At 48.4% G+C, this 25,106-nt stretch overlaps 2 protein-coding genes across 3 annotated transcripts in view; one reads left to right on the top strand and one right to left on the bottom strand.

The window, feature by feature from the left end:
* Positions 1–3,138: 3,138 nt before the first annotated feature.
* KCNK10 (potassium two pore domain channel subfamily K member 10) overlaps positions 3,139–25,106 on the bottom strand; it is a 114,980-nt gene continuing 93,012 nt past the window's right edge. For both annotated transcript variants that reach the window (XM_054691810.1, XM_037503747.1), the window contains exons 5-7: positions 10,347–10,533; positions 5,855–5,997; positions 3,139–4,049 (exon numbers count right to left, since the gene is read on the bottom strand). In XM_054691810.1, the coding sequence (XP_054547785.1) occupies positions 3,429–4,049; positions 5,855–5,997; positions 10,347–10,533 (951 nt within the window). In that variant the 3' untranslated portion in view covers positions 3,139–3,428. The remainder of the gene's footprint in view (positions 4,050–5,854; positions 5,998–10,346; positions 10,534–25,106) is intronic.
* On the top strand, positions 19,436–19,974 carry LOC119239303 (60S ribosomal protein L21-like). Its single transcript, XM_037503748.2, has one exon. It carries the CDS (start codon positions 19,487–19,489, stop codon positions 19,970–19,972), a length of 486 nt encoding a protein of 161 aa, XP_037359645.1. The 5' UTR covers positions 19,436–19,486; the 3' UTR covers positions 19,973–19,974.

The raw sequence follows: 25,106 nt of genomic DNA, 5'->3' as shown, positions 1-25,106 counted from the left end.
CTACCCACACTAACATTAAAGCCCTACCCCCGAAGGGACAAGTCCCTAGAGGCACTGGGTTAGGACTGGGCATTGAGCTCTCTTGTCTCTCCAAATTGTCGCTGGGTTCTCGCCAGTTGTTCTGCAAGATAAGTTCAATACCTAGTGACCAGGTGAAGCAAAAGTCACCACCCACTGACGATACCAAACGTGCTCCTTCCAGGTGCAAAATCAGAATATTCGTTCACCATCAGAACATTCATCCGGGATCTATGGGGGGTGGGGCATGCAGGTAGGGAATACAGGGCTGTGCTTTGCCTTAGCCACACATATTCTGCATTCTAGGTGGCCCCAACTCATAAAGGTAACATTCGAGCAACTTCAAAACAACGGGCATCCCCCCAAACCTTAATGTGTTTGGGGAGAGGGGTCCAAGATCTTACCTCCCCTCGGCCGCTCCTCTGGAGAGACTGTTATCATTTGTCAGACACTTTGCCACAAATTTAATGGATCAGTCTCCACTGAGGGTATTTCTTTGATTTTATTGGGCAGGGCCTGGGCCCCAGCTGTACTCAGGGAAGGGATATATTGGAGAGTTCCCCACTCTCAGCCAGGGGGTATTTTTGACCCCTCGGAATGACTGATTTGACTCATTGGGAGAAGCGCTCCACACACACCAGCACCTGTCTCGTCTTGTAGCGTGTGGCCTTAGTGCTTTGAACAGTTTTATTCCTGCTGTGTTTGGAGTTCCTGCAAAGGAAGCAAGTAAAGTGCAGAAGAGTGCTTTCAAAGGGCATTTGAACCACAAGGAAAGGAGGGCGCACGTTCAGTGCTCCCAGAACCAAAGCCAAAACCAAAAAAAGCCCAGTGTCTACAAGGGCAGCATTCTGTGTTGACAGACCTCGTGCCCTCTTGGGAGTAGAGATTTCTCCACTTCTGCATGCTGTGTCCACGGAATTAGTGGCACACATGTGCACACGTGCGCGCACACGAGGGCACGCGACACGGTAGCAAAGCTGAAAGCCGACTTAAGTTAGACAGACTTCGAAGGCCAGCTCTCCCCGCTCCTGCGTGTGCCATGGGGTAGGTCACTTCCTCAGCTTCCCTGAACCCTACGTCCTGATCTGCGTCATGGGTGTGCACTTACTTCCCCCACGGTGTTGCTGGGAGGGTTCAGAGAGCTGGTACCCATAAAGAGCCTGGTCCAGTGCCAGGCCCACAAAAGCCAATGGATACGGGTTAAGGAAACCTGTTTGCCAGATGTGGCCTCCGGGACAAGACTCTTAACACATGCTATTACAGAAGGTGCCAGCGAGTCCAAAATGAATGCGGCCCATGAACAGTTTAACCAGGAAGCTTTTAACTTGTGAAAATAAGACTATCCCAGTTATCTACCATTTTCTTAAAACCCATTTTGTCAGGCTGGAAAGGTCCCCATAGTGAGCATCAATGCCCACGTGGACATAGCATCTCTTCCCAGGTGTCTGTTACTGGGTGGACATAGGACCTCACCCGTAAGCTATGGCTCCTGCCTAAGGGGGGACTTAGCTCAAACCTCGGCCAGGAAGGGCTGCCCCAAAGTTGGTTCTTCCTTGGCTCCTTCCCAAAGCAATGCCAGAACTTAAACTGGAGCCTAAAAGTTTGGGGACAGGGAAAATGGGGGCTGCATGTGTTCATGAAAGGAACTGCTGAGCGTTTGGGGGAAGCAGGCAGGAAGAGGTCTGCTGTGGTGGCGGGGCCAAGGATGTGGTGGGTATAATTTCCCCCAGAGGTCAGGAAAGCGTTGGATGTTTTCCCGACTTCTCGGGGCATCCTATGACCTTCGGCTAAATCCATTCCGTGTATGAATCGTTGTGAATTACCAGGTTCACGTGCTGACACGTGGGACCCAGAGAGCTAAGCGGGGACCAGCACCACGGCTTGCCGGACGTGAATAAGATGGGCACACACAGGGTGGCTGGCCCAGGACTTATTTTTCCCTTTCTGATAACACTCATTTGGGTCTTCCCCTCGACACCTGTGAAGGGCCACCCACCACGGTCCCTCCCTGGGTGCGCTCACCCCATGGGGCGATCAGACTGGTCCCCTGTCGGTTACCGTTTTCTTGGAAACCATCAGCCATGCGGGAGTCCCGACGTGCGTGAACAGCAGGTGTGAGAGAAAGAAACAAGCCAGGGAAAGAAGCAGTGTTCTCAAGAAAAAGGAATGCCCAGACAGAAAAGGGAAATCTTGAAAATACTTCTTTTTTAAGTATTACTTTTTTAAATGGCATTAATGGCACTTAAGCTGCAAGCAATTAAAACAAGTCAATCTTACGGTACAAGGGTTGGGTTTCTGTTTGCCTTTTGTTTGGAGATAGCAAAATGGGGTGTCAGCACTAGGCCTACCGCAGGACACCCCAGGGGCAAGGAGCCCTGAGATGGAACGACGCCTCGGCCCCCCTTGGTATGTCTCAGATGCGCCAATGTCTATTATCAAAAATCGAGGGTCAGCTAGACAGAACAGCAAAGCCGCCGGCATCGTGCAAGGCGATAATAGTTTTGGTATTTCTCCCCCTCTTATCAAAACACGGTATAACCAAAGTTCCACTAGAAAAGTGAGCGTGATCATTTCAAAACCAGTTTATTTTCACCTTCGCACCCACTGAGGAAAGCGCATGATTTTTTGCTCATAACCATGCAGCAGAGGAGGTGGGATTTTTCACCAATGCTTGCAAGTTCATCTGGACTCCCTACCTCTGTGAGAGAGACAGAAAGCAGTAGGCTTCTGTCATTGGTTACGGTGAGATCCACAGTGTGATGTGTTTGTGAACGTTTTTGTTTTCTTTCGAGAGGAAAGCGATTGCACCTTTTAATACGTGTGCTCTGATCTGTGTCCAACAAACTCCAGGCAGTCCCGGGCCCCGCGGACATTTGGACATTCGTTGGGAGCTGAGAAAGCCTAGCTTTGCACTCAAGGGTTTGTGTCAAAATTCAGGCGCCGCGCGCGTGCCAATACAGGTCCCAGTTCACCCCCCATCGCCTGCGCACACAGCACGCAGGGCGGGGCGGGTGCAGGAAGGAGACGCCCTCTTGGAGACACACCTGTTCCTTCCAGAGGCTGGTCTAGGAATAGCTGCCCTTGAGCCCGCGCCAGGCCAGGGCAGGGGCACCGGGCGGGGTGTTGGGGGGCGCAGCCCAGCCAGCCGTGCCGGTTGGTGACCCCATGCGCGCCCACGCTCTCTGGGCGTCCTGCCTCAGCCGGGTGAAATCCCTCTCGGCAGAGCAAGCTTTCTCACTCGATTATGGCACAGTGAAATATATTCTTCGATGCTATGTAATTTCGGACTCTAAGGAGAAGTCTGTTTAAGGCACGTGTCTCGGGGTGAATATATATATTAAAAAAAAAAAAAAAAAAAAAAAACAGGAACAAAAACACAACGGCTTGGTCGAGTCCAACGCCCATAACGTTTAGTTTCTGTCTTCAAGTAATGAGTTGTTCTCGAGTTCCCTGTCTTTGGTGTCGGTGGGCAGCGCGCCGTCCTCGGAGCCCGCGGGCTGCTGCGCGCAGTCCGTCAGCATGGCCGTGCTGGAGTGGTCCGAGTTGCACATCTTCTCCGTCTCCTCCTGTTTCTTCTGCTCGTCCAGGGAGTAATTCCGGAAGGTCTTGTAGATCTTCTGGACGTCCTCGGGCAAGGTCTTTTTGAGGTCCTTGTTTTTCCTCTTGGTGAGTCTGGAGGTGGAGCCGAACTTGTTGATGATGTTGTCCTCCGAGGCCCCCTGGCCGTGTTTGTTCAGCTGCTCCGACCCCTTGAGGCGCAGGTTGTTGGGCCTGTTGTTGATGCTCTCCTGGGACGAGGCCTTGAAGCGGCCGGCGTCCAGGGCGGCGAAGACGGAGCGCTTCTCCGGGGAGAGCATGTCCAGCGAGTGCGCGCGCTGGTCCAGGCCCAGGCGCCGGCGCTCCATGCTGCGGATGGTGGCTGCGCGCTGCAGCTTGTCGTGGATCTCCACGCTCAGCCGCCGCCGCGTCTCCCGGAACTCGGCCGTCACGTTGGCCTTCCACTCGGCCGCGTGGGCCTTGATTTCGCCGACCTGCCCGAGAGAGCAGAAGCGACAAGCTGGGTGACTCCCCTCGGCCTCGGGGTGGGGTCCCCCTCCCTGCACCCACAGCCCTGGGCGTCCCTACGGGGAAGGCTGCCCACCCCCCGCGGAGGGCTGGAGGTGGTGGAGACCCCCCTCCTGCTGGCTCGTGGGGGATTTAACTCTGGGGGGCACTTAGGCTGGACCACCCAAAAGCGGCTTGAGATTTGGAGGCGGGGGCTGAAGGAGCGAGGCGAAGGCACTCTGGGGTAGAGGTTAATCGCTGGAGGTGGACGGGCCTGGGCTCCCGTGACATTGCCACCACCTTTTTTATGGCGTGGCCTCTTTTTAATCATAGGGCCGGACACGCCTGGGGTCATGGCGTCCAGCTCACAGAGTATTCCGTGTTATGGGAGACAGGAGATCCGCTCCTGGCTCAGCCCCGGCGGGTAGCAGGTGCTGGGGTTGGGGGGTGGGGAGAGGAGGGACGGGAGGGAGGCTGTTTCCTTTGCCCTGCCTCACTCTGGGTAGGGCCACCAGCCTGTCCTAGCTAACCCGGGACTACCCTGGTTTCAAAAGGGAAAGTCCTGTGCCGGGGGATACCCTGTGGTCCTGGGCAGACTGAGACACCCATCACCCTGGGTCTGGGCCACGATACAGACATGTGCTGTGGGGCTTGCCCTGGTTTAAGAAGACCCTTCAGGGCGGCCAGGAACCACATTTCCCTGGCCGGGGCGCAGGAAGGGGCACCTTTGTGCCGAAGCCCACAGGACACAATGCCTTAGCGCGAACTTGGTGTCGGGCCCGACAGCCAGATCCCCGGCTCTCAGCCAGCAGGGCAACGGGTTCACGTCCCGGCTTTCCTGTCCAGATGAGACGCTCAGATTTTTGCATTCAGGGAACTCAATACCTACGTCATTACTTTCTCTTTCCTTGTGGCTGACGTTCAACAGGGAGGTGGGCTAGCCGTGGAGTCAGAGCGGACCTTGGAGGGACAGTGTTCGGGGAAGCCAGGAAAACGAGCACATGGGCTGAGACTCGTGTCCCCCGCAGCAGCTCTCTCCCGGGGCCCTCCGGCTGGGAAGGGATGAGACTCACTCTCTACTTTTCTGCTTTCCTTCATCTCTTCTTCCCTTGCCCTCCTCCTTGCTGATTTCTTTTCCCCTCCTCCTAGAAGAACTACATGGACTTTTTTTTAAATTTTATCGAAAACTGGTCTTTCCTTCTCTTGTCTTGTGTAGGTTTTCATGTACATTTCTAGGGTGGGGGAGAGGGAGGCCGTGTGCCCATGGCCACGGGGCTACCTTTGTTCCTACAGACCTGACAACTTGGAGGGGGCAGAGGTAAAAGGGCCCCTTGGTTCGCCTCTCCGCGGCTGGCTACCCATCAGTGAGTTTGGCAGGACACAGAATCAAGCAAGACTCACGGGCTCAACTGCTTTTTTCCTACAGACCCCAAGATCTGAAGGACAGGCTGGCTTTCCTGGGCTTACTGTGAGTCCTGCGGATAAGAGGGTATTTGCATAACGCCCTCAACCCACGTCTGTCTCAGCTACCTCTAGTGTCTTTTTCTTTTCATTTTTTTACAGTAAGTTGTTGTTTACTAGCCTTTCCAAGGTCTGTGGGTTGGCAAGTGAGTCACCAGATCTTCTCACCTGCCAAAACAAGATCTGGAAACCACCGCAGCTAATGATTCAGATGCAGGAAGGCTCACGAGCCCTCCAGCTGGTCAGAACCGCTCCCACCCACAGAACAGAGGCAGGTCATTCTCGACAGTCTGATCTCAGGAACAGTCAGGGGACTTGGAAAGGGTCCTACCTCCTCCTTTGTCTTTTTGGACAGAACCCGTAGCCAATCTCCGATCATACTGAGGACAGCTGCAAAGTAGGCAAGCCCAACCAGGATCCAAAACCACACGAGGGGCTTATACCACTCCCGGTAATTGATGCCAGCGTTTCCCCCTGAAAACAACCAAAGGTTACTTTAGCCACTGTCGAGCACATGGTCTTTGCAGAGCAAACATTCCTGTCCATGTAGCAAAGCCGCCGCTCCATGGCCACCTGACGCTCAGCTGCTAGGCCTGCCATGGCTCCTAAAGGAGCCTGACCAGTGCCTGAACTCCCTGGAAATCTTGACCGCGAACCATGCTACCTACTACAAAAAAAAGTGTCAGTGGCCAGCTGGAGCCACCTAGCCTCCACAAATGACTTGAGTTAGGAACCACGGATCAAGCCCCACTGTCAATTTTTTTCTTAAACTTCCTTAAATTTTAATCAAAATAAAATAGCATCAAATAACTCCCAGAGAGTTTGGGATTCTCAGACACATTTCCTTCCTCAGCACACATGCGTTGCCCGAGAGAAGTAGACGTGTGGAAGTCAGGCGAGACTTCGAGGCATTCCTGAGACTTGCATCCAGGGCACGAGCGATTCAGTGCTGAGGACGGGTGTTTACATGAGGCTAATCCAAAGAGTCTAGTAGACTGAGGAATTAGAATCACCAACCTAGAACTGAAAGGGACTTTCTGGGCGAGCTAGTCCAATACCTTTATTTTCTACAGAGGGATTACAGCAAAACTCCATCGAGCCAAATTGGCCGGTTGCCTGATTGCATTGACTAACTGCTCCATTGAAAGGGCCAGTCACTTATTCCAAATAATTAGCTTATTTACTCCAGCTCTCCCTCGGGGACTGCCAAAGGTAATCACGCCAAGCAGCTGCCAGGTCCAGCCCACTGTCCTAACGAGGTGAGGAAGCGCCATGAAACAGTCAAGCCCAGCCTTGTCAACACTGGTGAGAAGCTGTGGCCCAGTGCAGCAGCCGCAGGCCTTTTGGAAGGCAAGGCCCACTAGCAGCGTCTCCCTGGTGCTGGCATCCCACGACGAGCTCCCGCGGGTGTTCCCCTGGGCCTGCGGTAACCTCACCTGGCACCGGGAAGCCACACTGGGCCCTGAGGGTATCAGTAGCCTCCCAAGAGCAGTGGGCTGGCAGGCACCATGGCCTGAGGCTCCTCTTGATGCAACTGAACCCACGTTGCACGGCAGCCCACCAGGCCTCAAGGGCCGCAGTCATTTCCTAAAATTAGCATTCCACGCCTGGCTGCGGCTACTGTGGGCGACCCTCCTGTTTGGTTCAGCTGCTTGTTGTCTCCTTCCAGGCAGCTGTCCGGTGCAGCTTCCTCCATACCATTGGCATTGCTGCCATACTGAAGGGTTTTTGTTTTTTTTCCCCCCCTGCATCGAGTTGTTTTTGAGGTTCATTCCAGTTCATTTCAAGTCTGCTTTAGGCCAGAGAGCCCAGCAGTTTTCTCCCCAGGGCTAGGTATCTGCAAGTAAATATTTACCTTAGCACTTCACCCTCAGCCCGCAGACATTGTCACTAGGGTGCGCTAATGAACAACACAATATGTGTGTGTGTGTGTGTGTGTGTGTGTGTGTGTGCTGTGTGTGTGTGTGTGTGTGTGTGTTGCATGCACACCAGAGGCTGGTCCCAGGTTCTGAGCTCAGCCAGGCCTCAGGCCAGGGGGCTGCCACATTGCGTCCCGCTACTCAGCTGTCCCAGAGTGAGTCAGCTCCCAACAGACCAGCACTTAACCCTGCACGGTGGTCACCGGTCCTGCCACATTTCTGTAGAGGCTGTGCAGGTCAGACCACAGCGAATGTCGACTCTGGATGACGGTGACGAGTCTTCTTACATGATCAGCATCCTTCCCCATCACTCTTGGAGAGCTGCCCAGCAGTCATGACAAACTTCCAGGTGTGCGTCCTCCCGGTTGGTCCGTGTAAGCTCTGCACACTGGAACTTCAAGGGAAGCACTATGAATGCTGAGACCCCTGTCTGTGGAGGCCTCAGGACAAATCACATGGGATTCTGTGTTGGCCCTACGGAAGGGAATGAAAAGAGCCACGTGGTGGCAGCTGAGGTCACACCTTACCAGGTAAGGCAAGGTCAGGTACTACCAGGCACTTGGTGCCCCTATGCAAGGGCAGGCTAATCAGAACAAATTGCAAATCAAAGTCAATCGTTTTTGTAATTTCATATTCCTGCGGCTCTGCTTTTTCATGCTGCAGATGAACAGATGACCAGACTACCCCGGGCAGGTGGTCAGAGGGCAGGGTTTGTCACCAGCGTCACCTGACCACCCTAGCTGAGCACCCCCGAGTGCTGAGCCAGCACCTAGCCCAAGTGAGGCTGCAGACGATGGATGAGGGATGTTTCCAAATAGTTCTGGACTCCAGGGGCTGCTGCCCATGTTCACCTAGGGCTGGAAGCACCGGTGAGCTTTACCCTGCACCAGCTCTCACCTGTGATACCGAGGCACCAAGCTGGCTGTCAGTTGTCCTCTTCCCTGGCCGCTCCGTGCAGCTGTTCCTGGAGCCCTAGGTTCCAGTCCCCGGGCACCAGGCGACCTGGCACTCAAGCCGAGCAGCCCCACTGGGCCCCAGCACCGTGCCTCCGAAGGACTGCTGGGTCTTTCTGTAAACAGTTTTTGTGGCGTTGTTTTTTTTGTTGGTTTTTTTTTTTTTTTTTTTGGTTGCCTTTTTGGAAAGAATTTTAGAAAGCACTTTGACGTGGCAATTCTCAGTCAATAAAAACGAAGAAAAAATTAAAAACTGGTCACTATAAAGTGGGCTTCAGTCTAGTTGTCCTGCAAAAGCCGGTTGTCAGTACCAGAGAATTACTGTAGAGGGACCCAGGCTCTTGGTCAGCTTTTCAGCATCCCCTCCAGAATGTCTTGTCTTCCAGATTCCCAGAGATGAGATCTCTGTCCTCCTGGTGTGCATGGTACTCCAGGGAGAAGCCAAGGTACTGCCGGGATTATGTGCCAAAGGAAGGCCAGTCAGCCTGGGAGCTTGGCCTGTCCATGTCCAGGATGCTGCTTAACCAGGGGTTGGTCAGAGAAACACACACACACATCCCACCCGAACATTTCAAACTTACAACAGTTGTCTGAAGAGTCTTCATCTCTCAGGAAATGATCAGTTGTCTGACCATATAGAACTATCCCATGAGAAAAAGAGATGTATGGTCTCCTTTTCATTATTATTTATTATTAACTTATTTTTAATTGAGGTAATATTGGGATACCCCCATCAGTTATCACCACCACAATGTACCCACCACCAACTCACCCATATTCACCACCACAGACCATTGTGCTTCCCTCCCTCTTTGTTCTTACCCTCCCCCATGCCACCCCCCCCACTCTTGGTGTTTCAATTCTGTAATCAGCTATCAAAGGGTTAATTTTTCAGCTTTATCTACTAATTTAGTTAATTTATATTACACATATTAGTGACACCATCCAGTATTTATCTTTCTCCTTCAAACTTATTTCAACTTAGCATTATCCTTTCAAGCTCCCTCCCCATGGCCACAAATGGCATGAGTTTTTTTGATCACTGAGTAGTATTCCACTGTGTATATACACACCACATCTTCTTGATCCAGTCATCTCTTATGGGGCACGTAGGTTGTTTCCATGGATTAGCTATAGTAAATAGCGCTGCAATGAAGATGGGAGTGCAAGTTTGCTTTCAAATTAGTGTTTTTGAATTTTTTGGATACATGCCTTAGGAGTAGAATTACTGGGTAAAATGGCAGATACATGTTTAATGTTTTGCAACAAGGGATGGTCTTCTCTCCCTGCCTTCCTACCACACTCTGGGAAAGTGGGACGTGTCATTTTCAAGCTCCAGGTCTCTGGATGAAATTAATGGTAGTTTTCTTTTGCTTCCTTAAACTCAAGGCACCATTTGGCAACAAAGATTATTGCATCTGTGCACACCCGTGCAGAATTCATTGTATGATAAGATATCCCCTCAGGGCAAACCTTGGCATCTTGTCATCACCCTGAGGCCTAAGCCCTGATTATACCCAGGGCAACGTTCACAGGGACAGTGGCTCTCACCTTGGTGTGGGAGTTTAACCTGCAGGTTTTTGTGGGGTAAACTCCATGCTAGTTTCTCCAGTTTCAGATGTGCAGCTTGCTAATACAGCCTTTGTCAACTGATTCAAGAAGCCCTGCTACAATTCAGAAGTCCAAAGACTCAATGAGAATTCCATTTCACTCACACAATTCACATGGTGGCAAGGGCAATGAGCATGCAGGGGGTGGGGCTGGCTTGCTCGCCCAGCAGAAGCTGGGTGCCGTTCACACCGCAGGACTCCGGGTTTTGAACAGCAGCAGTGATGCTGAGTCTTTTTCATTGGCTTCTCCCACCACACCTTTTCTCGTGGTTTTAAAATGCACTGCCAACAGGACACTTCCCCACCAGGGCCCCAGCCGCTGAGACGCCCAGGGCGCTTACCTGCCACAAAATCACCAAAGCCCACCGTGGTGAGAGTGACCACCACAAAGTAAATGGACTCCAGGGCCGTCCATCCCTCGATGTATTTGAAAATGACAGCGGGGATGGTCACAAACACAATGCAGCCAGCCAAGATAAACAGGATGGTTGAGATGACCCGGATCTTGGTCTGACTCACTTGCTTTTTCTAGGAACAGCAAAGGAGAGAGAGAGGCAAGTCAGCTCCATCACCCCAGATTCAGAAAACAGAGGCACAGAGGAAATGCATTCTGCCTGGGTTCTCAACCTTTCTGCCATCATGGGCACTTTGGTGAGGCTCTGATGGAGGCTGTGTACCCTCCCCTACTCCCAGAAGTTGTCAGGTGGTCTAGGTGGGCCATAGGTTCCACCAAGTCTGGCGATGGCCCCAGGTCAAGAAGTCCCGCTTAGCTCCTGCCTGGGCTGTTCTTTGCGCCGTCAGAGGACGGTAGCCCAAGAGCTGATCTTAACCTCATGAGAGCCAACATGACTTCCCAAGTGACATTATTGGCCATCTATTAGGAGGGCACACATTTGGAGCACTGCCCTCAGTGGTGGTGATGGACATGGCTCCTCATTTCCCTGTGTCCAAGGGAACGTGCCAGGGTGGGGGAATGGTTGACCTAAGACAGACATGAAATTTAAGCGAAAAGAATGACATAGCCACCCCCACCCTTATTTGACACAGACTCAGGACAAGTAAGTGTGTGCTCCTCCTGCTCCTCCCCTTGCTGAGGTCGTGACATACTTTCCTTTTAAGACACCTGCTGGAGCTGGTGCTCTGGTCACTGTGACTGTTGACTGTATCATCAGCCAAGGACAGGACAGGAGTCTGAGTAAAAATGACAGTGACACTGTCTAATTGTCACCATCATTTCAGCAATAGGACCATCATCCCATGTCAACGGCTGGAGGAGCCAGTAAGGGGTGGAAAGGCATGTAAAGTGGAAATTGGACTGATTTCATAGCACAGGAGCCATGCCAGTGGAGTCCAGAGGCAGGCTGTGTGCCTCATTGGAATTCCCCTCAAGATGACATCGGCATTGCCTGAAGACTGGGTGATCCTTAAGGTCTTCTCAAAGCTCCCATGACCCCACCCAAACCACATACTATGGTGAATGTATCTTCAACACCACATTGCATGGGCCTCTATGATTGCCTGGATTGATTTTCTATATACACCACATTTGGGCCAATCGATAGAGGAAACCCTTACAGATACTTCATTTTTCTAGTCACTGAATTCGAAGTCGGAGAACCTCAGAGCACAGAGACCTTTGGCTTCATATGCCTCATTTTACAAAGGCAAAAACAGAAGCCAGCAGGGGCTAATGGACTTGCATAAAATAATGCTGCTAATTAGGGGAGGGCAGACACTGGAGTTCTGATGTGATGAGCTTTCAGTGCTACTCAATAATTCCCCAGCCTGGTCAAAGTTGCCAGAGCCCTCCCCAAATAAAGGAAACTAGACTGACTCCCACGGAGAATGGGCCATCTTGTCTACCTTCTGGGGAATAAAAACTTGTCACTGGGCATTCTACCCTAAGCTTCAGTCACAGCAGGTGACACCTCAATGGGGTTTCTCAGGACAGAAGCCATCAAAGAAGATTCTTCTGGGCCTCCCCGGTGGTGCAGCGGGTTGAGTGCTGCACTGTGAAGCTATCCACAGCCTCTGCAGCACGGGTTCGATTCCCAGCCGGTCAGGTAGCAACCCACATGGTATGGCAGACCTCTCCTGTCTCGCCTGCTGCTCCCCTCAGCAGTGTCTTCAGTCCGTTTGCCTGTTCTGCTCCCCGCTCTGTCTCTGGTGAATTCTCTCACCCTCCTGCACCTCTGGCCCGTACCCCAGCTCTTGTATAAATAAAATAAATCTTTAAAAAAAAAATTTCTTCTAAGGTCAACTGCCTGCCTCAACCATGAAAATGCTAGTCATGAAAGTGATGAGGCCTCAGAGATAAGAAGGTTGATTATGTTTCTGCTTCCCTTCCATCCATCCCTCCTTCCACCTGATTTGTAAGTGCTTCTTCACTTGAAAACTCTAAGGAACCAAGGGACAGGAGAGTTAAAAATAGAGGCAGGTGGGTGACTCTCTAAAATCATGTCTCAAGCCCATTCAGTCCTACCTGACTGGGGTTCTGACCCCCAAGTATGTTCAATATAGGAAAATGAGTGGGCAATTAAATGAATAAGTATACAAATCTTAGTCAGCACTATATATACTCCAATCCCTGGACCAGTACATGCCCTAAACATCCACAGGAACAAGTAAAAGAAATACAGCGCTCCTTCTTGAGACGGAGTCACATCTCTCACTCCTGGAGGGCGCACAGGACATAAAGTGAGAATGGGAGTGGGGGGCGGGGAAGAAATTGGTCCATGGGCTTGTAGAGTGCCCTCAGGCTAGCCATCTCACCCCTCAAAAAAATGCTAATTTATTGACATTGTTAAAAACCACACATAAAAAAATACTAATTTTTTTCCACAAATAAAAATATTGTAACAAGCTAAATAACCTGGGAACCACAGGGAATGTTTTCCCCATTTCACAAATTTCCATTGAAATTTCAATTTCCATTGAAACTGAAAATTATAGGAGGACTTTGTGGGGGAGGGGGAACTTATTTATTATTATTACTTTGGTTTTGTTTGTAGACATGTGTGAAAATCCAAAGCCCAAAAGGAGACTTTACCATAGATAATTTAATTAATCTAACTGCTGGCAATGGGAGCACCATCTCCCTGCACCCCCCCCCCCAGAAATCGCCCTCCTCAAATGCATAATGAAATTGAAGTGAATTAAATGTTTGTGAGACACTTGTTAAGTCATAAATTAGGATGCAGATGCAGCTGTAATCCAAATGAGGTTGAGGCTGGCAGAGAGGGACTTGTGGGGAGTAGGAAGCTGGAGACCAGCCTGGCTCCCGGGGTTTGGTGTTGGGGAGTTGGGGGGAGACCCAGGCTGGATCCTGGAGTCTTTACTACAGTATCTGTTGGAGAGTTTATTCACCACTGCTCACAGCCCAAGTCAATCAGTGTGTTTTTCCCCAGGAGGCTTCTTCCAGATATCCTACAGTGACAGAGAATTCCCGCGGGATTGACTTATGGGGGTGATTTAGGAACTTAAAAAATCAAGCTTCGTGTGTGTGTGTGTGTGTGTGTGTGTGTGCGCGTGTGTGTGAAAACCTACATACCCAGACTTCACTATAAAAGGAAAGGCTTAGGTGTAAGTCCTAGTAATAGCTGTTATTCTGAATACTCATGTTTTCGCTGTCCTGTAGATATTTCTTTTTTTTTTTATTTATACCCTTATTAGTATTTTGATGGTACAGGATTTCCCCCCTCAGGCGAGGTCACCAAAGTGCTCCCACCACCAAAGCACCCACAGTCCCCTTGAGATATTTTTAAGCTGCCTTAATTAAACATTTGAAACTGTAGCTTTCTCCACAGAATCACAGGGTTTCTTATATATCACTCCGTGATCTGTGGGTTGCTTTATCGCCATCAGCCCTGCAACTGTTTGCTACTGCTCTAAAAGTTCTTAAGAGCTTGCAGCCTAGGGGTAGACGGCCCAAGGTACCTCCCACCCCTGCTGTTAAACAGCTGAGTCATCACAAGCAAGTTTCTCAACCTCTCTGTGCACCAGGCTCTCCCTCCATACAATGGAGACTAGAAAATCCCCATCAGAGGACTGTTGGGAAGATTAAATAAGCAAAGGTGTAAAAACTTGAGCACTGTGCCTGCGAAGCGATCCATGGATCCATGGTTGTGAACGATCATTTTTTCATGTAGAAGTTCAACTATTTCTCCGGGTGTGCAAAGCCCCAGAGAGAATGCCGCCCTTGGCTTGTAAGGACTGTCCCCACACGTCTGGCTTAGGATAGTCTCTGTCTATCAGGAGGTGACTGTTGGTAGGTCCTTCCTGGATGTGTTGTCTCCTATAATTGTCTCATTTTCCACAAGCAAAATGTCTTCAATCCCCTCGGGGTTTTCTGTGTGGTCTCTGGATGGAGCTCTCAGGCTTTGCTCCCAATCTGGAAAGCTTTTTAATGTGCCTTTCATTTAATTTGCCCGCCCCTAGTTCTCCATTCACCTTATGAAACCACAAGATCATGTCTGCTCGATCAGGAACCTGCTGCTGGGGCAGACCTGGTGATCCCATCCCCCCTCTCCCCATGCACCCCTCCCACACCACTTCAAGACTGAGCTGTGTCCCCGGGAGGGTTGCTAGGCAAAATCACATTGCCCATTTACCAGTGAGCACAGCAGTAGCTAATAGCCTCCTGAGAGCCCAGGTCTGGCTGGGCTAAGGTGTTCGGGGGCTAACAAAATCCTTATCTTGGAAGAGATGCTTTGATACAGTAGTGAGGCGAAAGAGATGGGATAGTTGTTCCAACCCCAATCTTGTTTTCGCACCTCGGTGATTAGAAGAGATGATGTGCTCTTTCCCTCCCCTCATGCAAGACTATCTCCTGAGTCCGATGGGACGAACTGTAGGAATTTTTGAACAACTCAAAAACCCAGCACCTGTAGAGTTCATTTACTTGTCAAAAATTTCATGTGTGATTATTCCAAAGGGCAAAACAAGCTTCACCAGCAGCAGGCAGGGCAGTGAGGTCTCAGAGCTCTCCCTCCAGAGACGGGCAGAGGTTCTGACAATTGTGGAAGTATCTTTTTGTCTACAACCAAAAAGGCTAAAACACGCATCCAGTTCTCATTAAGCTATAAGGCCCCACTTGGCTTTTTTTTTCTTTACTTCCATCACCTTATTTTAGACCAAAAATATATTTCCATCAATTTGTGGGCTGTTTCTTTATTTGATTTTTACTCCTCTTCGAATGCCAGTTCTTTTCACTTTCATGTAATTTCTTCGAATTCTGAGATGATTCATCCGTATGATTGTGTCTGACTGAAAAATTGTTGCTTTATTTTCATTTTTAGGCAAAGATATTGGAGATCTGATTCAATAATAAAGATAGTGCAATAAAAAGCCCAAGACAGGCACGAGACTTGCAGCGCTCCAGTTGAGAGTTCAGTTTTGTCTTGTTGAAATGCAAACACATCACCATGGTAATACCCATGAACTGAGAATAATTTCTCAAAATGGAAAGATAATAGAAACGGCCTCACCAAAAGGACTGACTTCATTTTTCTGATCTATGTTTTCTGACAAAGATTTCTTTTTTAAAAGGTCCAGTTCTCACGGATGGTTTCAACATCACAACGAATAGTCACATAGCACCAGCAATTCTATGAACCATGAGGAGCTTTTAAAGACCATTTACCTATAATCTCCAGGGTAGAAATACTGCAAACACACATTAGTGATGCAGGAAAGTCTCCATGGAGCCTAAGGAAAATGACTATCCAAAGGCTGAATACACAGACAGATCATATCTATACAAAAAATAAGTTACATCGAGTGTGTGACATTGAATCAGTACAGCAACTAACATGATTAGCCAGCTCAGTGCTTTCCTGGTATAATAATACACAGTTTGTGAAAAATAAGCTTATAGTTTCTATGCAATTGTTCTTCCCACTGAAATGTCAACCTAGGTGCATCTGGCATGGAGAAAAATTAAAATCCACAAATAATAAAAATTCTCAACTTCTCTATACTAGGAGCACTTTTGTTAAAGTCTTGGAGAGTTTTCTGTTCTAAAATGCTGTGACTCTTACCATTTGAAGATAATACTCGATTGCAACACGATTTTGCATTCAAAACTCAACTGGGTAATCCACTCAGGGCATAATTACTAAGAACCTTTTACATGTCAGGGACTGTGCTGGTTGCAAGGGACGCAGCAATTTCAAAAGAAAAGGAAAGAAAGAAAATGTTCCTTCCTCGTGCACGCAAAGTCAAGTGGGTGGAGGCAGGGTGGGAACAACTGAGTGAGCTGAATTCTTTGTGGACCATGGTGTCCAACCCTGGTCCAACTATTGAAGGCAAAGTTTAGTGCTAATGACATCCTGGTGACTAAAAACACCACCTAGGAGAGAAGAAAGGAATATTCTTACATAGTTTATATAGCTCTGGTATGTGGGATACAATAGTATGCCAATTGGAACGGACAATATTTAATCTCTACTAGCAAAACATTCAGAGACTGGAACAAACCAGAAGGGATCACACCAACATTGGCTAAGAAAGAAGCTTCTCTTTAGTTGAGGTGTGAAAGGTAGGCTCATGGAAAGGAGAAAATTATGGGGCTCCTCCAGATGAGCCATATCAGTGGAATAATGCCTGGAAATCCTGGTGGACACCCCCACCCAGCTCCTCACCTACCCAAATCCTTTTTACTTTACCCAGATCAACCACATATCGCACCCACCCTACCCCCAAATGCTCTCCCACCATCATACAATCATACATTCTAGAAGAACAATGCTATAGACAGTGAAGAGCAGCCAAACTCTTGCCTCTTCCTTGGTTATCAAGAGTTCAAGGTCATAGGTTTTTGGTCAAGTAGCTTACAATGACCAGGACACCCATGAATAGAATAGATGTTCCTTCCCAGTACAGGGCGCTCCGCCTGCTGCAATACCTGTGGGCTCCCTCCAACCCCCCACTCTGACCCAGGAACTGGGTGGCCTCTGCTTTTTCTCTTCTCTCCAGATTCCCTCAAGAAATGCTCCTATCTAACTTTAGGGTTGTGTTAAGAAAGCCATTTTCCCACAGGTAAAAGCTATATTCTCCAGTATCGAGGGAAGATGGTAACATGAGTCTCGAATCTGTTATCTCCAGACTGGTTCCTATCTCAAGTAGGCTGCTGTTAATTGGGCTCCCCCAGACACCCCGATCATGGCAACTCTTCTTCCCCTTTCCTCCTGAGGCCATGTTTGTTTGTTTGTTTTTTATTTTAGCAGAAAGTTCAAAGATTATCTACTATGAAATGGGGAAGAGTCAGACCATCTGCCGTGGGCCATTCACCTCAATGAAAGTCGAGATTGTGGCCTTCTTCAGATTGTGGCCTCTCACCAGAAAGGAACCTGCACCTGAACCACTTTAGCAGAAAAGTAAGAATGAGGTGACAGTGGGCTCCTGCTGGGGTGCACACCTAAAAGGAGATAAGGAATTGGGATGCTGGGCCCTGGCTGGAGCTTTCCAGGAGATACAAGAACCTTGCACGAAGGCTGGGGGGCAGGAAGGGAGGAGTTGGGGAGCAACAGTCATAATGCAATTGCATAATACACTAAGTAGTGTCAAATGTTGAGTTATCATCCATGGATTATTAAGGAGCACTGGACTCTTCTCTCCCCTCCTGGCCATCTCTTAGTTCTGCCTCTGTTTGTTGGTAGCAGCATCCATGAGTGCCCAGGAATTGTGGGAGCAACAAAGCCTTCATATGCCCCCCAAGCCTCACTTTCAGATATTTGGGAACTTCTGAGAGAAGGCATTTGGGGACTTCTTGAGAGAAGGTATTTGGGGACTTCTGGTGGACTTTCTGGAATGACTGTCTGTGTGTCCAGGAATCAAGATAAGTGACAGACAAGCATGTGTCTTATGTGGCCTATTTATCTTGCCTGTTAGATTTGAAGAAAGTCCCCAAGATCATCCAGATTTCAGTCAGTATCTATAAGAGCCCTTCAGTATTACTGAGCTGATATCTGTAAAAATTGCCGGTGTTTACTGGGGAGTGGTAAGGAACTCCCTAATAGCCATACCCTTTCTTTCCTTCTTTCTTTTTAGACACTTTTTAAGTGAAAGCACATAAGGATGCTTGTCCATATGAAACTACAAAAAATAATGAAATAAGCATTAAGAAATCATACAGGTGAAATGTATAAACTACAATAGAAAATGGCAGTGCAAAGCCAGAATAAAATTAAGAAAGTTAATGAAAATGATTATAATCAAGAAAAAGCTTCTGGGGTACAGAAAGCAGAAATGGAACAACGGTTTGAGGGATCTAAAATTTTATTGGTGGTATAATGAGGCTTCCCAGCTGCACCTAATTGTTTCAGAGACAGAAAAAGAATATGGTATGCCTGCACTTTCTAGTTAGACTGGGAACAGACAAGTTTACAGACAGTCACCCTGAAATAAACCCTAAACTGGGAAGTTCTGCATTGAGAGAACTTGACAGATACATTTAGAATGGAGAAATTTTCTTTAGCAGAATATTTTCCAAGCTGTGAATGAAGCTGAATTCTATCTTTTCTTTCATTCAATAAATAGCTACCCTGCACCTACTCTCTGTCAGTTACTGAGCTAAATTCGCTGGTGAGCACAACAGAGCATCCCCAGCCTGACTGAGTTAGTGGGGAGAAGGCAAACATTAAACAATCTCACAAGCAAATATACAATCACAGCTTGACGCAAGTGCTTAGAAGGGAAAAGAACCCGCTGAGTGAGGGCCTTCCCCATATTACTGCCCAGACCTCCAGGCGCCCCACTGAAGAAAAGGGAGCATTGACAGGGGCCTGGTGCTTGAGAAAAAGGACACAGCAAGCAGACACCAGTGAACTTGGACTTGTCTGTCTTCTGCCCCTGACTTTGCCTTCATAGACTCACGGCAGAAGCGTCCAAGGTGGCCACATTGACATCCAAGTGACTTGTCCTCCTGAGAGGTCACTCAAGTTCTATGCAAACCCCATGGGAAGTTTCAGGTTCCAAGCATGCAGGGAGAGTGGACAAGAGAAAGAAATCACAATCCACCTATGTGTATACACCTGTGATCCTCCTACAGTTATTAAAGAGGAGCATTATTCTCTAATTTGATCAGAACAGACTTGAACAAGATGTGGACTGGGCATCATTTGAATCCCCCCCCCCCCATTGATTTGGGACAGAGACTTCCTGCCAGTGCAGAAGCCGAAGGGCTTACCTGGATTGCTGAATGGACATGATAAATGTCCCTGTTGGTACCAGGAAGTTAAGTTCTATTGGAACCTCAATGAAGTTTAAGGTACTAAAGTACACTCTCAGCTCTGCTGGATGATGGGACTGTTTGGCCACACACATGACTGCAAGCTGCATGTCACGGCCTCCCTAAGAGAAGGTCCTAAGCAGTGGTCTACTCTTTGGTAGTGTTGTGTCCCTGCAGGCAGTGTTTCCTTTTAAAAAGTGTACTCTTATCTTCCTTTCAGCCGGAACTGCCATCTTCCAGTAAGTCGCCAAAATGACTAACACAAAGGGAAAGAGAAGAGGGACCCCCTATATGTTCTCTAGGCCTTTTAGAAAACATGGAGTTGTTCCTTTGGCCACATACATGCGAATCTATAAGAAAGGTGATATTGTTGACATCAAGGGGATGGGCACTGTTCAAAAAGGAATGCCCCACAAATGTTACCATGGCAAAACCAGAGGAGTCTGTAATGTTACCCAGCATGCAGTTGGCATTGTTGTAAACAAGCAAGTTAAGGGCAAGATTCTTGCAAAGAGAATTAATGTTCGTATTGAGCACATTAAGCACTCTAAGAGCCAAGATAGCTTCCTGAAACATGTGAAAGAAAATGATCAGAAGAAAAAGGAAGCCAAAGAGAAGGGTACTTGGGTTCAGCTGAAGCGCCAGCCTGCTCCACCTAGAGAAGCACACTTTGTGAGAACCAATGGGAAGGAGCCTGAGCTGCTAGAACCTATTCCCTATGAATTCATGGCACGATAGGTGTGCTGACCCTGAGTCTGGGCCTTGGCTGTTGCTGGAACTGTCCTTGTGACTGCCTCTGGAAAGGGAGTTGATGCATCATTTTGGGCTACCAGCCCCAGAATGGATTCCATGTGATCCTGCTTTTACAGAGCACCGATGGTGTGTCTGCTCCCCGCTTCCTCTCCAGGAAGCTGCTGCCTGGTACTGTCCAGTTCCACCTTGATCGGGGCCAAGATCTCCTTCCACATCTCTACCCCACTTCTGGGGAAGGGGTAAGAACCACACCTTTGGAGGAGAACGAAAAGAGAGGAGGAGACGCTCCAAGAGAGATGGGCTTTGCCTGCGCCTGCAGAACCCCACAGACATCTGCCAAAGGTGGCTGTGGAAGCCACGAGGACACAGCCTCACTCCAGGTCAGTAACTGCATCCATCCTGCTGCCCTGGCTGCCTTCTCTCCCTACAGAAGGTGGCAGCCCCTTCCTTAGCAAACTGCTGGGATCCTGCTGCTCACAAACCCTTGCCTTGTGTCTCTCTGTCTTAGCCATAACAGCATCTATCTTGTAGGTGAGTCTCCAAAGATACTGGATTATTAACTGGTGCCCAGACAGAGCACCTTTCCATGCTTCTGTGCTTTTCCAAAGGCTGTTCCACCTGCTGGGATGTTCCTCTCTTTTTTATACTTGTCAAATTCCTATTTGTTCCTCAAAACACAATCTGACATTGCCTCCTGCAGGAAGCCCTCCCGCCTGCTGGGTAAAGTTATCTTGTCTTCACTCCTGATGCCCTTACTCCCTGCACACTTCCCTGCCCCTGGGCCTGCTCAACCTGCATTGCCACCTCCGTGCCCATGTGTCTGCCTGTCAAACAGTGTGCACCCTCCTCTTTAAACCCTGGGTGTGCACAATCTGTTTTTCTATACTTGCTCCCTCCTTTCTTGCAACTATTAAAAATATGAATGTAATCATTCAAGATCAACTATTGTAAGGTGGAAATAAAATAAAACTATTCATCCAGCAAGAGAGAGGCTGTCAGGATTTTATAATGTGAAAAATGCTAGTAAAATTATATAGATAGGAGAGGCGCAGGCAGGGGCAAACACATACATGCACAAGACACGTGTTTGCCGAACTGGCTGACTATTAATAGCTGGGAACCTGATCAACACAGAGTCTGGACTATGTGAAGACAGCCCCTTCCACAGGAATAGGAATCACCTGGAATTACCTACATGAACTCCTGAAAGTTATAGAGGAGCCCCCTGGAAGTCTCTTATTGCCCCATCCAAACAATACACCTCTTCTGAGGGTGCTTGTGGGTGTCACGATTGGGGGGCACTCCTGGCATGTAGTGGCTGCAGGCAAGAACATTCAGATGTCCTGTATACAAGCGTCGGGGTCACAGATCAGAGAGCCATTCCAAATGTTGCCTAAGTTTTGCATATCACTCTGAGAAAAGTCCCCACGTATAATTTCCTGAGCCAAGCATTTAACTCTCTTACTTAGAAACACACACACATATTTCTGCACAATTTCAACAGAGGCTGAATTTTACAAGACTATGACGCCAATGTAACTTGCAAGGAGGTTTTTGATTCATTGGGGCCTTGTCAAGAATTGTTCTCCATTTGAGAAAACCACATTACTCACTGGCTAGACAGTCTCTTGGGGCTTTGTAGTCCCCAAAACACAAACCTGAGCCAGCCTGCATCTGGGGTGACTCCATTCTAGTTAGAGACTAGGTTCTCTCTCCTAGGCTCATCACCCTCCCCCTAGTACTGAAATGTGCTTTTTCACTATTCATTACCTTCCTTTTATTTCTCTTCACACTGTGGCTAGAAAACAACATTGATCTTTTCATAATTAAGTGTGTAGGTAAGTTGTACAATCTATGAAATTCATTCAAAGGGGCATTAATAAGCAATTGCTATAAAAGGAGATGATGAATGATACAGAGTTGAGGAACCACTGGATTAAATAAAAAGCCAGCTGCATGTTGTATTTAAGGTTGAGTTGAGAAGTCTGTAGAATTACCCTTTCAGGTGTCACCCGATGAGATAAAAGTCTCTGTGCACATAAATACCATCTGCAGTGAGCATTACCAGGGGACAGTTTCTCTACAGAATGGCCCTTTCATCAAAATAACTGCACTTCAAAGGTTAAGACCGGTATTTTTTTCCCATTGACATTTATTTGCATACATTGCCACTTTGAGTTTCAGGGTCATTTTCTCTATCAAAATGCATGAGGTCATGTCTGGCAACGTGCACTCATTCATTCACCCATCAGGACAGGGTAAGTGCTCTCTGGGTGCCGGGCCCCGAGCTAGACTGCGCTGAGTGAGCAGACAGACCGTCTTCACAGGGCTGCCTGAGGACGGCGGCTGGCATTGAACTTGGAACTCTGACTGAGTGAGAAGAATGATATCCCCCGGGTGTCAGAGGTACAGTGGGAGAAGAACAAGGATGCTGAGCTCATTCAGGACTCAGAAAAACCTCCTTGAAAACTGATCTTTACCAGGAGACCAGGACCATGATGGGGACAGTATTCAAAGCACCATAAACATCACTGGGGCCTCCCTGGTGGCACAAGGGGTTGAGATGCAACCTATGAAGCTATCCGCAGCCACTGCAGCACAAGTTCGATGCCCGGCTAGGGAGCTACCCACATGGTGCAGCAGACCTCTCCTGGCTCACCCGCCGCTCCCCTCAGCAGTGTATTTCAGTCAGTCCACCTGTTCTGTTCCCCACTCTGTCTCTGGTGAATCCTCTCACACACAGCCCACACCTCTGGCCTGTACCCCGGTTCTTGTATGCATACATAAATAAATCTTAACAAAAAAAATCACAAGCAAGAGTCAGGAGATACAAGAGGGTGCCAGGTCAGCCCTGACCCACAGGCCCTTAGAGTTCCCCACAGAAGCAGAGACTTCACCCCAAGCTGTCACCAAGCATCTTACTCCATGAAAGAACTTGAACTAGGAAAAACTTTAAAATTTTTGATCAGTATGAATGTTTTGTAGAATCTGACTAGTGAGCTCATGTTTTTGTAGAAAATTTGAGTCCAAGGTATTTCTAGAACTATCATTAAAATTAAAGGCATGTGGTCATGTTTTTAAAAAATTGAAAAAAGATGGAAATCAATGTGCCAGTTTTCTAGGCAGCAGGCAATCTCCTCAGCCTCCAAGTCCACCAGTAGAAGCTTCCAGAAATAGGAGTCCCACGTTTACCCAGCCATCTGGACAGGTATTCTTCTCCTCTTCCTTGGAAAAAAGGTTGACAAGTCTCCAAAAAACAGGTAGGAGACAGTTACACCCAACAGACACATGGATCCGAAGGGCTAAGGACAACAGGATTTTATAAAGACAAGCAGAAGCAAGAAGCAAACAGCGGTGTCAGGAAAAGGATGGAAGCCAAAAAGAAAGTGGGAATAACACTGCTAGAACACCATATGGCATTTATATGCCATGCATTTCATTTTAAATGTTGATATTTGCTTTCTTGTTAGCTTTGGTGCCAACTCAGTGACAGTACTCAGTAAAATTCATTTTTAAAAAATATCACACAGAAGCTTTCTATACTCTATCCTCAAAATCATGCATTAATTCCTTTCCTTTTTTTTTTTTTTACTGCATTCTACATCCCTGTTTCAATTGCTCAAGGTAAACTTCAAAGCACTGTTAAACAAGCAACTGATACAAGATGCTCAATGCGTGGGTTTCCAATCACTCAGCAGTAAGAGGAAACCTCAGGGTTACTATTATTACTAATATCATCATCATCATCATCATCATCATTAATTAAACATGAGCTTTTTACCACCCCCCCCCCTTTATGATGTTTACAGTAAATTTCACTTCTGCCAAGGCGTGGGAAAAAAACTAGCAGTCCTCAGGCTAAATGGAGTCATAGTGGCAAGAATGAAGCAAAACCCATCTTCTGAGGCCACCTGTGATATCTGAAGGGCCAGGTATCATCTGGGAAGAAAGTCTTGGAACACTCTGGTGCTTGGTAAAAATATGAACTGGCCCATGTGTTTAAGACCTAGTAAGAGCGCATGCAAGCTGAGAGAGCATCCTCACGTGGCCAAAACAAATTTTTTTCCACACTCTGATTTCCTTTTACCAACACCAATATATGTGATGGAATGTTGTGGACGCATCTGTGCAGAGAGTCGCCACCAGCGATGGGCGGTCAGGGATGCCAAGCACCCCCACACCACACTCGGGGAGCCACAGGGCACGCTCACCCCTTCCATCCCGTGCCCTTCTCCATGTTCCTCTTCCTCCTGCAGCAATGACTGGTGACTGGAGCTGCACCCCAGGCTCAAGTGCTGCTGCCCCTCAGATTCCTTCTGTCTCCTGCTCGTTCTGCCACCCCCTCCACTTGTCCGGCACACCCACCTCCACGCCTATCCCCAGGAAGGGCAGGACCAAGCACAGCATCTGCAAGCATCTCTTCTTCATTTGGTTTGCTGGGGTTCATTTTCTGTTGGGGGTGCTGCATAGTCTGCACACCTTGGGTGCATGGGAAGGAACCTAGTTCCTTTCTCTCATCTCAAGTCAATTCACAATCGATACATAGTTACTCAGCACCTCCTAGGTGCTTAGGATTGAGCAGGTACAATGGTGTAGGTGAAAAAAAGACACAGTAGAAATTAGCATCTAGGTACCTGCCCTTTACTTAACAGAGAACACCCTGTTAGCTACATGAGTCAGGAGCTAGCATTCACAGGCCCCTCCTGGGGGCTCCCAAAGTTAGCAGCATGCTTATCACACAGTGAATAGCATTTATTAAGAGCTGACTATATGCCAGGCATTGCTCTCCATGCATCAACTAAGTACCAAACAAAACAGTTGCTCTTTTTGTCCCCATCTTCCAAATGAAGAAACTGAGGCACAGTCCCAGGTGTCTCGGCTGGTCAGGGGCAGGTCGGGGCTTAAGCACTGAGGCAGTGTGACTGCAGTGCCGTGGGCACTGGTCCTTGGACACATTCTGCTTCCTCTGTGGGAGAAAGCATGGTGCCTTGTTCGCTGCCACATACCCCCACAAGGATGAGAACACAGAAGATACTATTTGACAACTGCTTATTAAACTGACCTGGGGCTTCAAGGAACAGCCACGATAGAGAGCTGCACAGTGAATCTTTACAAGGAG

The sequence above is a fragment of the Talpa occidentalis genome, unplaced genomic scaffold, assembly GCF_014898055.3.
Source record: "Talpa occidentalis isolate TD23 unplaced genomic scaffold, MPIMG_talOcc4v2.1 talOcc4.11, whole genome shotgun sequence".
Taxonomy (NCBI): Eukaryota; Metazoa; Chordata; class Mammalia; order Eulipotyphla; family Talpidae; genus Talpa; species Talpa occidentalis.
Note: the sequence above shows the minus strand (reverse complement) of the source record. Positions and strands in the feature narration are given on the sequence as shown.

Coding starts and splice junctions, on each gene's coding strand:
- LOC119239303 (XM_037503748.2), top strand. CDS start 19,487: ATGACTAACACAAAGGGAAAGAGAAGAGGGACCCCCTATATGTTCTCT.